The 15,923-nt window shown below is 37.9% G+C and overlaps 1 protein-coding gene across 7 annotated transcripts in view; it reads right to left on the bottom strand.

The window, feature by feature from the left end:
* Positions 1-15,923, bottom strand: part of rasa1a (RAS p21 protein activator (GTPase activating protein) 1a) — a 232,161-nt gene that overhangs the window by 129,420 nt on the left and 86,818 nt on the right. For all 7 annotated transcript variants that reach the window (XM_069890456.1, XM_069890428.1, XM_069890408.1 and 4 more), the window contains one exon: positions 1,803-1,920. In XM_069890456.1, the coding sequence (XP_069746557.1) occupies positions 1,803-1,920 (118 nt within the window). The remainder of the gene's footprint in view (positions 1-1,802; positions 1,921-15,923) is intronic.

Genomic DNA, 15,923 nt, shown 5'->3' with positions numbered 1-15,923 from the left:
TGAGGACTAGAATATACAAGGACGTAATGCTGAGGCTTTATAAGGTGATAGTCAGACCACATTTGGAATATTGTGAGCAGTTTGAGCCCCATATCTAAGAAAGTTGGCATTGGAGAGGAATTAAAGGACGTTTTGCGAGAATAATCCTGGAGATGAGAAGGTTAGCATATTAGAAGCATTGAAACCTATTGAGCGCTTTGGTTTGAGTGGATATGAGGCAGATGTTTGTAGTACTGTAGTAGGAAAATGTAGGATGAGGGCACAGCCTAACAACAAAAAGGATAACACTTTATAAAAGAAGTGAAGAAAATATTATTTAATTGGAACTCATTGCCACAGATAGCTTTGGAGCCATTAGGTATACTTAAAGCTGAGGCCAATTTGTTTTGATTTGATTAATAAGGGCATCAAAGGTTACAGGGATAAGGCAGGAGAATGGTATTGAGAGGAAAATACTTCAGCCAAGATTCAAATGATGGAGCAGGTTCAATAGGCCAAATGTCCTAATTCTCTTATAGTCGTATAACTCCGATGCTTAAAAAATATACCCGAAATATCTATTTTAAAACATTTCCTCTCCTCTTAAAACTATGCACTGTTGTTTTGCGATAACTCTAGCATAGGAAAATGATTTCCACTGTCTTAGCCTTTCATAATCATTTATCCTTTCATAAGGCCCCCCCTCAGCCCTCTTCACTCTAAGGAAATCGCAGTGTATCTCATCTCTTCTGTTTTCTCTGGAGTATGTCCACATCCTTCCTACTGTGCAATAACTAGAACTGCACACAATATTCCATATGCAATCTCACCAGTATTTTGGTTAATAGAAACTCATTTCCTGGATAAAAGTGCCCATTTCCAGCAGCAAGACATAATGAGCATTTGCCCAAATGGATCATCCAGGAACCTTGGTGAATGGATAACAAGGAGAAAACCCTCTACAGATGGAATCTGTCATTGGTGGAAACCTAGAAACCAACTGGTCATTGGTGAAGACATTGGCTGCTATTATGAGTATCCAGTCCTTAGATGCAGGTGTTAAAGGCTGTGCCCAAGATGTAATCATCTTCAGCAGTGCCATCAATGAGTTTCTTGCATCATATTGCCAGAAGTGGGACATATCATTCCATAATATTCCATTCGACTTGCACTAAAAAAGTGAGGCCTTCCATGCTCAGCAGAAACACCTTGTCACAGGTCAAAAAATTCTAAGCAATATTTGTACCATGATTACCTCTTAACATTTCCATTAATATTTTAATCACAAAGTTAGAAAGATGGAATCTCCCCTTATGTCCAACAATCCCTCGATTGCACATTGAATTTTATGAATTCAGTTCAATAATCTGATCATAAGCAAGAATGCATTACTCTAAGAAAATGTCAAATTAATGGGTGAACGTAACCTCAAGCCTCATTGTTAATTATATAATATAAACTTGATGGTATTAAATATTACAAAAGTTTTTCTAATTCACTACATTTGGATATTTTGAGTATGGAATTTATTTCTTCCCATATTCATGGAAGTTGTCATCATTTTAAGTTTGTTTTTAAATATAGTTATGCATATGAGTAAATTTGTAAAATTTAATGCTTTTGAATTACTCAGAAAAGATTACATAGCAAATTAGCTTTACATAATTTGTTCCAATAGCTATTGTTCAACCTTTACAATTTTAATTTTATTTCTAAACAGATGAAAGGGAATGCCCATTATTTACCAGTAAGCAGTATTGAATTCATATTGTGTGAATAAATAAAACGGCAAACTTAAGAAGGATTTAATTTTAATTACTCACCACCTCCTCAGCCAAGTCTTCTACAATCAGGCCTTGCTCATCAGTTCGTAAATTAGTCACCCACATCCATCCATCGTCCAGTTCATTGTGAACAATAAACATATCCCCCTTCAGGAAACTGCATAAATAGAAAAATACCTTTTATGATATCACAGAACGAACATTCCATTTAAAATAACAATCCAAAGTTTGGAAACAAATCTTTGTCAGAATTTAAAGTTTTACAAGCAACATTCCTATGCATCATGAATCAGTACAAGCATCTTGAATTTTATCTAAGCAATCTAATCAGAAGACATCCTGATGGGCAAAAGTGACCTAATATACTTTTAAAAATTAATGAGGTGTTTTTGTTAAAAGTAATTGCAGAAATACTGGTGGGGGCTGGTTCAAATTCACCATTCTCTAAGCTAGTGTATTTGAACCAGGCTCCACCAGCAATCTGGAAGCTGCATAATTATGACAAAAAAGAATTTGCAGTGGTATGGGACAAGTTCTCCTGCAGAGAACTGGTCTGGATTTGACCGACTGTATGTCATTCTGACATGTAAACTGATTTTTTTTTTGGACAATGACTGTCTTGACGTTTCCATTCTCCTCGTGCCCTTTAAGCTTTCAGAACTCCCTGCATTAAATACTAACCCCAATATCATCACCAAATCCACTGACAAGGTCGATGCTGATATGGTCTGGCCATCTAACTTCCATCATGCAGAGGCCAGGCATTAGATCCAAGAGGTCTCCTCATATCTCTCATAGTCAACAGTCATGGACCTCATTTTCTGTCCAAGTTTCCAGTCTTATTGTGATGCAGCCTGCCAAGCCCACATCAATCTATTGCCCAAAATCCACAGGCAGGACTGGCCTTACAAACCCATCGTTTCATCCTGCTCTTGCCTCATCAAACTTATTTCTTCCTAATTTGACTCTATCCTTTCTCATCTGGCCCACTCCATTCCCACATATCCATGACATGACAATTGTCATGTCGACAGTTTCCAGTTCCATCGTCCAAACAGACTCCTTTTTACTATGGGCATGTAATTTATTTACACCTACATCAGGATGGTCTGAGGACCCATTAGTTCTTCCTAACCAAATCCCCAACATCAATTGGGTGAATAACTTCATCAACTGCATTCATTCTATCTAGATCAAAGGTACAGCCATGGACATTGCAAGGGGAACATCTTGCCTCTCTTTTGTGAGGTAAACACTAGTCTTTGTTTTAATCTTGCTGAATCTCACTACCATATTTTCTCTGGTACATTGGTGCTGCCTGCTGCACCTATGCAGTCTCGTGCATGAGTCTGGATTTCTCTCTCTCCATCTCAGTTACTCTTTATCCTACCCTGCCTCCTTTAAGGAATTTATTCCATTCTCCCAGTTTCTCAATCTCCATTTGCTGATGATGAGAGATTTCATGCAGGTAACTCGGAAATGTTTTTCTTTCTAAACCATGCATCATCCTCTACCACTGATAACAAAACCCTTGACCACACCTCATCCACAGCCCGAGCTTCTGCTCTCACCCTCTTTCCTCTGGTGCAGAATAAGGATAGAGTACCCTGGAGACAAGAGATTGCAGATGTAATCCAAAGCAACATAGGCAGCATGGTTGGCATACCAGTTAGCACAATGCCTTTACAGCACCAGTGATCGCGACTGGGGTTCAAATCCCACGCTGTCCGTAAGAAGTCTGTATGTTCTCCCTGTGTCTCTGCGTGTTTTACCTGGGGGCTCCGGTTTCTTCCCACCATTTGAACGTACCAGGGTGTGGGTTAATTGGGTGGCTAAAATGGCCTGTTACTGAGCTGTATGATTAAATTTAAAATATAAAAAACTGATGGATGAACTCAATAGATCAAACAGCATTTGTGGATGCAAAGAGATACTCAACATTTCAGGTTGAGATACTGCATCAGTATTCCTGAAATATCCACTGGTCTCTCACCTTCCATCCCACCAGCATCTGCATTCAAAAATTCAATCTCCACAAGTTCTATTAATCTTCAAAGAAATTCCACCATCAATCACACCTTCCCCTTTCATCCTCAAATTTATTCATGGACCATTCACTTTGTAATTTCCTGATCCACTCTTCCATTCCCACCAACCACCCTTCTTTTCATTGCACTTTCAAGATTAGTCCTTTTATCTCCCCTCTTCCCATCATCCAGGGACTCAAACGGTCTATCCAAGTGAAGCAGCAATTTGCTTAAACTTCTTCTAATTCAATGTTCACAATCTAATCCCTTAATTGCAGAAACCAATCAAAGATGAACATCTATTTCACTTAGTTGGTGCGTGATGGACAAGTTGGGAAATGGACAAAGTGGCAGATGGAATACAGCGTAGTCATGTACTATTGGTAGAAGAAATAAAGAAGTAAACTATTTTCTAAATAGGAGAGAATCCAGAAAGCAAAGGTCCAAAAGGGACTTAGAGGTCCTCATGCAAGATTTCCTAAAGGATAACTTGCAGGTTGAATAAGAAGTAAGGAAGGCAACTGCAATGTTAACATTTATTTTGAGGGGATTTAGTATGGATTGTGGAGTGTCATGTGACCTCTCCAGTGAGCCTGAGATCAGAAGTGATCTCACATGCCAATCAAGGTTTAAATCTGCCCACTTGTGATTGGTTCTTGCTGCTGACTGGTCCTCTGGGTGTCAATCAATTGTTAGATTTGTCCACAGGTGAGGCTGACACAAAATTGGTCTGAGCATGTCACATAATCAGGCCCTGCATTGAAAATCCATATGTCGAGCCTGTTTGGTCCCCTTTTTTGCTGTTGCCTTGAGACCAGCACTGAAGTCCAGGCTGGCAGTCACGGGCGGGCATTGGAGGGCCAATTGCAATGGGCCCGTCTCAGATCTTGTGCCACGGTCGATGCTGGAAACCAGGTTCATTTGACATATTGTTAAATGTCATTAACTTGCTGTTCATTGGTGTGCTCTGCCAGTGGATCAATGGGCACTGCGCATTTAATCCTTGCATTCCCAATTGGGAATTCAGAATGTTTAGAGGCTATTTATTTGGACCTGATGTGTGGTTATTTGTGTATTATTCTGGGTTGATCTGTGTGAGCGTGTGCTATTTTGCGAATTCCCCTGTGCATATTTGTGGATAACATGTGTCTAGCTTTGATTCACTCTGAACCCATCAAACCTTTTCTTGAACACAACAGAGGATTAGAAATATAAAGGCAAAGATGTAATGCTGAGGCTTTACAAGTTGTCGGTCAGACCACATCTGGAGCATTGGGAGTAGTTTTGGGGCCCATGTCAAAGGATGTGTGGCAGGCGTTAGAGAGGGTCAGGGGAGGTTTGAGAGCATAATCCCAGGGATGGAGGGGTGGGGGGAATGTACAAGGAGTGGGCTTGTAACCACTACAGTTTAAAAGGATAAGGGGATATCTCATCGAAACATTTCGAATATTGAAAGGGCAACATACAATGGACATGAAGAAGCTGTTTCCAGCAGTGGCAGAGTCAAAGACCAGAGGGTACAGCCTCAGAATAAAAGGACATCCCTTTAAAACAGAGATTAGAAGAATTTTCTTCAACCAGAGAGTGGTGAATCTGTGATACAGCCACGGAAGGCTGTGGAGGACAAGTCATTGGGAATATTAAAATCTCCATTCACTCCCTTCTCCCCATAACCTTTGATGCCCTGACTAGAAGGAAAATGAAAGAAAATCCCCTCAGCCATGATTTGAATGGCAGACAGTCTCAATGGGTTGAATGGCCTCCATCTTATTATTTTATAATTTCAAACATATGGCTTAACAGCTTCACATTGAACCTGAAATAAATGAATTTCACCATTATGCTTTTTCATAACCATTTCTTGACAACAGTAAAAGAGATTCATAAACAAGCTTGTGTGAAATTAAAGCAAAATAACAAAAATTAAACAAGATAGCAAGGTCAATTTGCTCTGTTAAGTTATATTCAAATTGACATTACTTATCTGGTTACACTATACAAGGCACAGGTATGACCTATAGAAAACCATCTCCTGAGCGAAGTGGAGATTCCAGACGAGAATGAGAAGAATATGACGTAATTTCCTACAAAATCAAATCCAGTGCAATAGGAGACAGCAAAGCTTTACTCCCAATGAGCTCAATGTCTTCTATGCCTGATTTGACCTCCAGAACAAGGAAGAATCACCGCACACCCCAGGTCCCCTGATGATCCTCTATTGTCAGCATCCAAAGATGATGTGTGAGCTGTCTTCAGGAGAGTGAATCCAAGGAAAGCATCTGGTCGGTAGTGATTATCCAGCCAAGTACTGAAAACCTTTGCTGACCAATTTGCCAACTGTACTCACGGATATCTTCAACATCTCACTCCAACAGGGTAATGGTACCCACCTATTTCAAATAGGCCTCAAAAGTATCAATATCCAAGAAGAGAGTGATAACCCCCTAAACGACTACCAACCAGTAGCACTTACAACCATAGTGATGAAGTTTTTTGAGGGGTTAGTGTTAAAGCAGATCAGCTCCTGTCTGAAAGGTGACATGGATCCATTCCAATTTACCTTCCTCAGCAATGGGTTTACAGCAGATCCCATCTCACTGGCTCTACACAAAGCCCTGGAACACCTGGACAGCAATGATCAGTACATTAGGATGCTCTTTACGGATGACAGTTTGGCATCCAACACCATCATTCCCTTAAAACAAACTCCAAAACATGGACCTCAAGTCCCCACTATGCAATTGGTTCCTGGATTTCCTCACCTCCAAAGCCAAATCAGTGCAGGTTGAGAAGAATATCTCCTGCACAATTTCCATCAGCACCAGAGCACGATGAGGTTGGATACTTATGCTCTACTCGCTTTACGCCTATGACTGTGTAGCTCAGTACGCCAACAATACCATTTACAAATTTGCAGATGATACTACCATGATGGGCTGTATAAAAAGGAATGATGAGTTAGCATAAAGGAGGGAGTGGGAAAACTTGGCTGAATGAGTGAGAAGTTGTTGTTAGTACACCAATGTTACCAATACCAAGGCGCTGATTATTGACTTGAGGAAATGAAAACCAGAAGTGTGTGAACCAGTGATTATTTGGGGATCAGATGTGGAGGGTGAACAAATTTAAGTTCATGGGAGTCACCATCTCAGAGGTCCTTTATCTAGTCCAGTTCCATCATACCAATGTCACCATGAAGAAACCGCCAACGCCTCTATTTGTCAGGAATTTGAGGAGATTAGGTATAACATAAGAAAACTTGGCAAACTTCTCACTGCACCAATACCTCTGAACAGAAAACTCTGAGAGGTAGTGGACACAGCCTAGTACATCACAGGCAAAACTCATTGAAAAAATATGCATAGAACACGGCTTCAGAGAGCAGCAGCAATCATCAAGGGTACACACCATCCAGGACATGCTCTCTTCTCACTGCTGCCATAGATATAGGTGCTACTGGACATGCACCACCAGGTTCAGGAACTATTGCTACCACACCACCATCAGACTCCTCAACAACAGACTTAACCAGAGACATATTTAATTACTCTTACTTTCCACATTTGTGACTGAAAATTTTTTCTGTGTTTGCATAGTTTATTTACATTTCTCTCTTTGTATACACATCTTTCTTCTCAAATTCTTGACTACAGAAATTCTGCTTGGCCAGCAGGAAAAAAGTATCTCAGGATTGTCTGTGATGTTATGCATGTACGCAATAAATTTGAACTTTGATCCACAAAACCAGTCCATATCCAATTCCAATTCATTAAACATCTTGCTTCCTTTGCCTCCCTTGTTGCTAGTAGGGCCATATTACAGAGATGGAAAGATGCTGTCCCTCCCACTCATACTAAATGCTTGTCTGATATGATGGCATGTCTGACTTTGGAAAAAAAATAGATACTCCACGACTGAAATGTTTCTTTATGGAGCTCATTTCTTAATTATTTTTAAAATTTGTAAGGTTAGTTTACTTTTGATTTTTTTTACCCCAAGGAATACCTTCCTTTTTTTTAAATTTGGTAGCATGTGGCCTGAGTTGTGTTTTTCACAATCCTACTCAATTTCTTTCAGGCTTTGACAGATATTTCCCATTCCAGGCTGTGGTGCATTCGGACAGGATTTGCTGCCTCTTTAAAAATTGGTAAGAGACATTGGGGACATGATGAATGTTCTTGGGTTTAGTTGTGAAATCAATGAACAAGTCCAACACAATTCTGGGCTTTACTGATAGAGTGTAAGAGAAACAATCTTTTACAAAAATCAACAGGAGTATCACGTTAAATCTTGATCACCTATAGAGGGTCCAGAAAAGATTTATGAGAATGGTTCTTGGGGCAAGGAAATATAGTTTAAAGGATGGATTACAAAGGCTGGGACTCTTCCATGGAGAAGGGTGCCATCCCATAGCTCTAGCATCAGAGTTCAATTTTGACATCTAGTGCTGTTTGTGTTGAGATTGCATGTTCTGACCGTGACCACAAAGGTATCTCCAAGGTGCTCCAGTCTCCTCCCTCATCCTCAAGATGTGTAAACAACAGGTTAATTGTCACTATAAATTGCCTTTAGTTTTCAGATAAGGAATAGAATTTTGGGACAGATGATGGCAATGTTCAGGTAATAAAAATAATATTAGCTAATGTTAATATAAACGGATACTTGATGGTCATTACAGACTTGATTAAACCAAAGGGCTCTTTTCCTGTCTAATGTGACTCTGACTCTATGTCAATAGAACAAAATATACAAGTAACTAATGAACTGTTATTCTCAGTAGATCTCAAGGAAAATAGTTCACTCCATTTTAGGAATTTAGTGATAGGAAGGATCCTTGAAGAAAATCTAATAAAATTTCCAAAGCAAAATATAACTATTCATTAAATGAAATAGTTATATTAGTGAAAAATTAGGAGGTTATGGGATTATCAAAGTTAAACCAATAATAAAGGTAATAAGCAGATATTCCTCTAATATAAGGGAACCTAGGAGAGTGTGCAAACTCAATTCAAACTAGACAAAGAAGTCAATCAAAGCATTAAAAGTTAACAGTTTGCAGTTGCCTGGCTTCAACTAAATTTTTGTCTGCTGCACTTTCAAATTGTCTAATCAGACAGGGAACATGAAGCATCAGCCTAGAACACAAGAGGGTGCTGTTGTTAACCTTCTGGGTGTTGCTACCATAATATAGATGTTTTAGAACATGTGCAGAATAATTAAGTCATTAATTAAAATGTTTAAAATTTAAAGGATCTGAATTTACAGTACAAATCCAATTATCCAAAATGGTTGGGACTGGGTTCATTTCGGATAAACATTTTTTCGGAGAACCGGTCTTTTTTTAAAAAAAAACAGCCCAGTAGCAACAGCAAATCACTTAAATCAATGTTTAAGCAAAAACAAACAAGGTAAGGCTTTTTAAGCACTAAAATAATGTTTAATTCTCATCAAAAATTGCTGGCCATCACCAATCTCTGACACCTCTCCACCAAGGCCTTGTTGTCTCTAGGGTCCCGCTCTTGTCTGGAAGCCCGACATCCGTGGTTAGTTCAGCTCTGAAAATTTTCGGATAACAGGATTTCAGAGAATCCAATTTTGGAGAATTGGAGCTGTATTGTGTTAAATCAATTAGAAATTTGGGCAAAGAAATGGCAGATAGAATTTAATCTGTCCCAATGTTGAGATGATGCATTTTAGTTCAAATGCCATAGGGATATTTATAGGACTTTTAGGAACATTGATGTATAAAGAGATCTTGGGGTGTGTCCATAGGTCCCCAAAAATAGCAATACAAATAGACAGAAAATAAAGCTGGTGTTTGGAAGATTTGCCTTCATTGGTCAAGGCAGTGAGTATAAAAGTTGGAGGAGAGGAAAGGAATGAGCAAGGCAAGAAGCACAGGCCAAAAGGTAAAAAAGGTCATGGGTGAGAGGTAAAGAAAAAAAGCTGAGAAATGATGGGGGAAAGAGTTAGCTCTCTGAAGACAGTGGGTAGAGAAGGAGAGTTGGTGGAAAGGAGACAGAGGAATAGGGAAATAGAGAGAGGGGGAGAGAGAGAACAAGAGAGAACATAGAATATTAGAGCAGAAATAGGCTATACAGCCTATCCAGTCTGCCAGCCATGTAATCATGAGCTGATCCATTTTCCCACTTAGCCCCACTGCCCGGCGTTCTCCCCCTAACCTTTGATGCCTTGGCTAATGAAAAACCTATCAATCTCTGCCTTAAATACACTCAATGACCTGACCTCCACAACCCCTGGAAACAAATTCCACACATTTACTACTCTTTGGCTGAATAAATTTCTATGATCTCTGTTCTAAGTGAACACCTTTAAATGCTGAAGTTGTACCCTCTTGTCCTATACTCTCCCACCATGGGAAGCAACCTTTCTACATCTACTCTGTCCGTGCCTTTCAACATTCAAACTTTTTCAATGAGATCCCTGCTCATTCTCATAAATTCCAACAAATACAGTCCAAGAGGTGGCAAATGTTCCATATATGATAACCTTTTCATTCAACCAATAATCCTCGCAAACCTCCTCTGAACCCTCTCCCCTAAACTTCCTTCCCTTCATTTTGTACACATGTACCCTGGGAAAATGGTGTTGGCTGTCAACCCTATCTATGCCTCTCATAATCTTGTAAACCTCTATTAAGTCTGTTCTCATCCTTCTACACTCCAAAGAGAAAATTCCCAGCTCTGCTAACCTAGCCTCATAATCCAGGCAGCATCATTGTAAATCTCCTCTGCACCCTTTCCACGGCTTCCATGTTCCTTCTATAATGAGGTGACCAGAATTATGATATGTAGAGTTGCAACATAACCTCTTGACTCGAACTCAATCCCCCTATTAATGAAGCCCAACATCCCACAGACCTTCTTAACTATCCTTTCAACCTGTGCGGTGACCTTGAAAAATGAATGGATTTGGACCCCAAATCCATACATCCACACTTAAGTAAATGACTATTAACCCCGTAAGCAGTCTTCTGGTTTGTCCTTTCAAAATGCATTACCTCACACTTATCCATACTGAACTCCATCTGCCACATTTTTGCCCAACTCTGCATCCTGTCTAAATCCTTTTGTAATCTACAACCTTCAGCTCCATCACAACTCCTCTAACCTTTGCATCATCTGCAATCTTAATGACCCACCCTTTGCCTCTTCATCTAGGTCATTTATAAAAATCACAAAGAGCAGGGGTCTCAGAAATGATACCTGCAAAACTATACTAGTCACTGATCTCTCGGCAGAATACTTGCCTTCCACTACTACTCTCTGCTTTTGATATCTTATACAGCCTCCACATCATGTCCCTGCTCTTATATTCTATTCCTCTTGAAATGAATGCTAGCATAGCATTTGACTTCACCATCATCAACTCAAAAATGCAAGTTTAACTTCAGGGTATCCTGCACAAGGTACCTTAGCATATGGTTATTTTCAATTTTCTCCAATTAAAAAATAATAGTCAGCCCCTTTTATTTTATTTGTATTTCATTTGCCATTCTTTGTACATTCTAATTCCTTCTGCAGCCTCAATACAGCCTGTTCCTCCACCTGCTTTTGTCTCATCGGCAACCTTGGCCACAAAGACATTCATTCCATAATCTCAATCATTAATATGCTACATAAAAAGTGGCCCAAGCACCAACCTCTATAGAACACCACTAACAACTGGCAGCCAACCAGAATATGATTCTTTTATTCTAACTCTCAGCTTCCTGCCAATCAGTCAATCCTCTACCCACCCAGGTTTCCTGACATACCACAAGTACAACATCTCGTATGAGGTATTCTGAAAATCCAAATACATAACATCAACTGCTTCTCCCTTATCCAGCCTGCTTGTCACCTTCAAAGAATTCCAATAGGTTTTTCAAGCAAGATTTTCACTTAAGGAAGCAATTCTGGCTTTGCTCTATCTTGTCATGTCTTCAAATACTCTGTAACATTACATCCTTTACAATCGACTCCAACAGCTTTCCAATCAATGATGTCGTTAACCTGTCTATAATTTCCTATCTGCTGCTTACCTCTCTTCTTGAATAGTGGGGTGACATTTGTGATTTTCCAGTCCACTAGCATTCCTGAAAGATCATTACCAATACCTCCGCAATCTCTACCGCAACTTCTCTTAGAACCCGAGTGTACAATCCATCATCTGGTCTGGGAGACTTATCTACCTTAGACCATTCAGCTTTCTGAGCACCCTCTCCTTGAAATAGTAACTGTGCTCACTGCCCTTCCCTGATACCGTTCGACATCTGGCACACTGCAAATATTTTCAAAAGTTTTTTTTTGAAACTTTATTTATTAATTTTAACATATGAAGAAAGTAAGTAATTCACGTACATAAAAAAATACAAAATAAAGTAATACAAGTACAAAGTAACATAGTTAATACAATACCAATCTCGGCATCTCCCCCTAACAACTAAAAACTAAGACTAAAAAAAAAACTATTTTTAACCCATAAACCCCCCCTCCCCACACCCACGATAAAGAGTGAAGAATTAATACTATATAAAAAAACCAAAAAAAATATTAAGTATTAATTATTAATCCAAAAAATTTTTTATTATATAAGAATATATATGAAAAAACAAAAACAAAAAGAACTTGAATGAAAAAAAAACCAACGAATTAAAAAAACTAAAAAAAAGAAAAAAGAAGAAAAAAAAGAAAACATATATATTGAAAAAATATATAATAAAAATGTTTTTTTAAAGAAAAAAAATGATTAATTCAAACTTATTTAAATTGTACCTAATCAATAAATGGGATCCACTTTAACTCATAAAAAGACATCTTTTATCTTGTATAGAAAAAGATATTCTTTCCATAACCAAACAAAACTTCATCTCTGAATACCACCTATCTAAAGACAATACATTTCTATTCTTCCAAGTAATCGCTATACATTTCTTGGCCACTGCCAGCGCTAAGTAAATAAAAGGGATCTGGTAATTATCTAATTCTAAATCAATCAACGGTTGCATATTCCCTAATAAAAATATATCAGGGTCTAATACAATATGAAGATTATATAGATTATTAAATACAGATTGAATACCTTTCCAAAATTGTTGTAACCGATCACACAACCAAACAGCATGTAAAAAAGTACCAGAAACCTGATCACAACGAAAACAAAGATCTGACTTACTAAAAACATTTTTTTTTAATTTTTCAGGTGTTAAAAATAATTGATGTATAAAACTATAATTAATCATCGCCAATCTAGCATTAATCAATTTTCGAACACTATTACAGCAGATTTCAGACCAATCTTCTTCAGTTATCGTTAAACTTAAATCTTTTTCCCATTTCATTTTATCTTTATCCCAATCTATTTTACTTTCACTTTCCAACAAAATATGATACAAACCTGATATATAACCCTTTTTTGGAAATGAGAGCGCATATTTCTCAAAATCAGTTTCAGACAGTAAATTCATTTGACGACCGCATACCTGTTTTACAAAAGATCTTAACTGATAATACACAAATATAGAATAACCACTTATATCAAATCTCTTTTGCAATTCTACAAAAGAACAAAAATTACCTTCTAAAAAACAGTCAGATAAATTATGTATTCCTTTCTCCTCCCATTGTTTCAAAATAGTATTAGATACCGTGAAAGGAACAAGTTGATTATTATATAATGGTAATCTTCCCAACCACTTATTTTTCAATCCCATTTTATGTAATTTACTTGTCCATAAATTCATTAAATGTTTCAATATTGGTACATCATAAGTTCATAACAAATTTTTATTCCATCAAAATAAAAATTCATTCGAAAATTTTTCAGAAATAACTGCCAATTCTATCTGTGCCCAACTAGGCGTATCTTGTGTGGCCATTAATGCACTAAGAAATCTAAATTGAGCTGCTTCATAATAAAATTGAAAGTTAGGTAGCCGTAACCCTCCAAATTGAAAATCCCACATCAATTTTTTCAACGCCACCCTAGGAAACTTTCTTTTCCACAAAAAATCCCTAATTACTTTATATAAATCCTTAAAAAATCTTTTTTGTAAACAACAAGGAATTGATTGAAATAAATATTGTATACGAGGAAAAATATTCATTTTTATAGTATTAATTCTTCCTCATAAACCCAAAGGTAAATCTTTCCATTTAACTAAATCTGCCTTAATCTTCTTCATTAAAGGAAGATAATTAAGTGAATATAAATTTTGGTAGCAGTATTAACATTAATTCCCAAATATTTAATTTGTTTTGTCCACTTCAAATTCGTAATATTTCTAAACATTGAATAACATCTTTACTAATTGATAAAATTTCACTTTTAGTCCAATTAACCTTATAACCAGATAATTGACCATAAATCTCTAAGAAATCTTGAAGTGCTGGCAGAGAAACATCAGGATCCACCAAATACAGCAAAACATCATCCGCAAATAAATTTATTTTATAATCTTCATTCAAGATTCTCATACCTTTGATACTATCATTCTGACATATTAATTGTGCTAGAGGTTCAATAACTAAAGCAAACAAGGCGGGTGATAATGGACATCCTTGTCTAGTAGATCTTGTTAAATTAAAGGATTCTGAAAGCAAACCATTAGTAACAACTCTAGCTTTCGGACCAATATTTTCAAAAGTGAAGATTGATGCAAAATACTCATTTAGTTCCTCTGCCATCACTTTGTCTCCAACTATTATTTCTCCAGGGTCCTACATCTTTGAATAAGCTTTTTGTATCCTCTTTGATATTATTTGCTAGCCGACTTTCATACTTCATCTTTTCCTTCCTTGTAACTTTTTAAATTACCTTCTGTAAGTTTTTAAATCTTCTCAATCCTATCTTCCCATGAACTTCTGTTTCCTTATTTGCTCTCTCTTTTGCTTTTACATTGGTTTTGACTTCCCTTATGTTGACATTATTCCATTCAAAAATGTTAAGGCTGTCGTGGGTGATTTTAACATGCACGTTGCTTGGGGAAAACCATTTTGAGAAAGGATTTGTAGAAAGCCTACGAGATGACATTTTAGATCAGCTTGTTGATGAGCCCACTTGGGGATTGGCTGTAAATATGATTGAGTTCAATTTCAGATATTTTTGGAATGTGTTTATCCTGCACCTTCCTCATTTCTTGCAGAAACTCTATCCACTGTTTGCTCTGCTACCTTACCTAATTGGCCAGTTCCTCTCTTATGCCTCTGCAATTCAGTTTACTACACTGAATTATCGACACACCTGACTTTAGTTTCTCCTTGTTATATCTGAAATTGAACTCAATCATATTTACAGCCAATCCCCAAGTGGGCTCATCAACAAGCTGATCTAAAATGTCATCTCGTAGGCTTTCTACAAATCCTTTCTCAAAATGGATTTCCCCAAGCAACGTGCATGTTAAAATCACCCACGACAGCCTTAACATTGTCAATCTGATGCACCTTTTGTATTTGCTGTTGTAAGTTATTGTCCACATCCCTACTACTGTTTGGAGGTCTGTATATAATAGCCAATAGTGTCTTTTTAACCTTGCCATTTCTTAACTGAACTCACAATGATTCTATATCTTCCAATCCTTGGTCACCTCTTTTGAATAATTTAATGATGTTCCTACCAACAGAGCCACACCACCCCTCTGATTACCTGCCTTTCCTTTCAATGCATGGTACATCCTTGGCTCCCATTGCCATTTATCCTGTATCCACGACGCTACGATGGGCACAACATCATATGGAGAGGGGGTGAGCGCGTTCTCACTAATTGACCCCTTGGAGCATCTACCTGTGACTACAAGAATGCAGCCATACCTCCTCCCTCACCACCATTTGGTGTCCAAAATAGTCCTTCCAAGTGAAGCAACACCACTTGTGAATCTGCAGGGGTCATCCAGTACTCCCTTTGTGGCCCACTCTGCATCAGACAGATGTGACACAGACTAAGAGACCATGTCATTGAGCAGCTTCACTCTGTCTGCTGCAATAACCAGGACCTCCCAGTGGCCAACAATTTTAATCTCACACACCATTCCCACACTAACATGTCTTGTCAGAGAAAATATCACGATTGTGCTCAGCCAGGACAGACTCATATACTGAAGCTATATGGGTGGAGCTGAGAAATCGAAAAGGTA

Source organism: Narcine bancroftii, chromosome 1 (genome assembly GCF_036971445.1).
Source record: "Narcine bancroftii isolate sNarBan1 chromosome 1, sNarBan1.hap1, whole genome shotgun sequence".
NCBI lineage: Eukaryota > Metazoa > Chordata > Chondrichthyes > Torpediniformes > Narcinidae > Narcine > Narcine bancroftii.
This window is presented reverse-complemented; position numbering and strand designations above follow the sequence as displayed.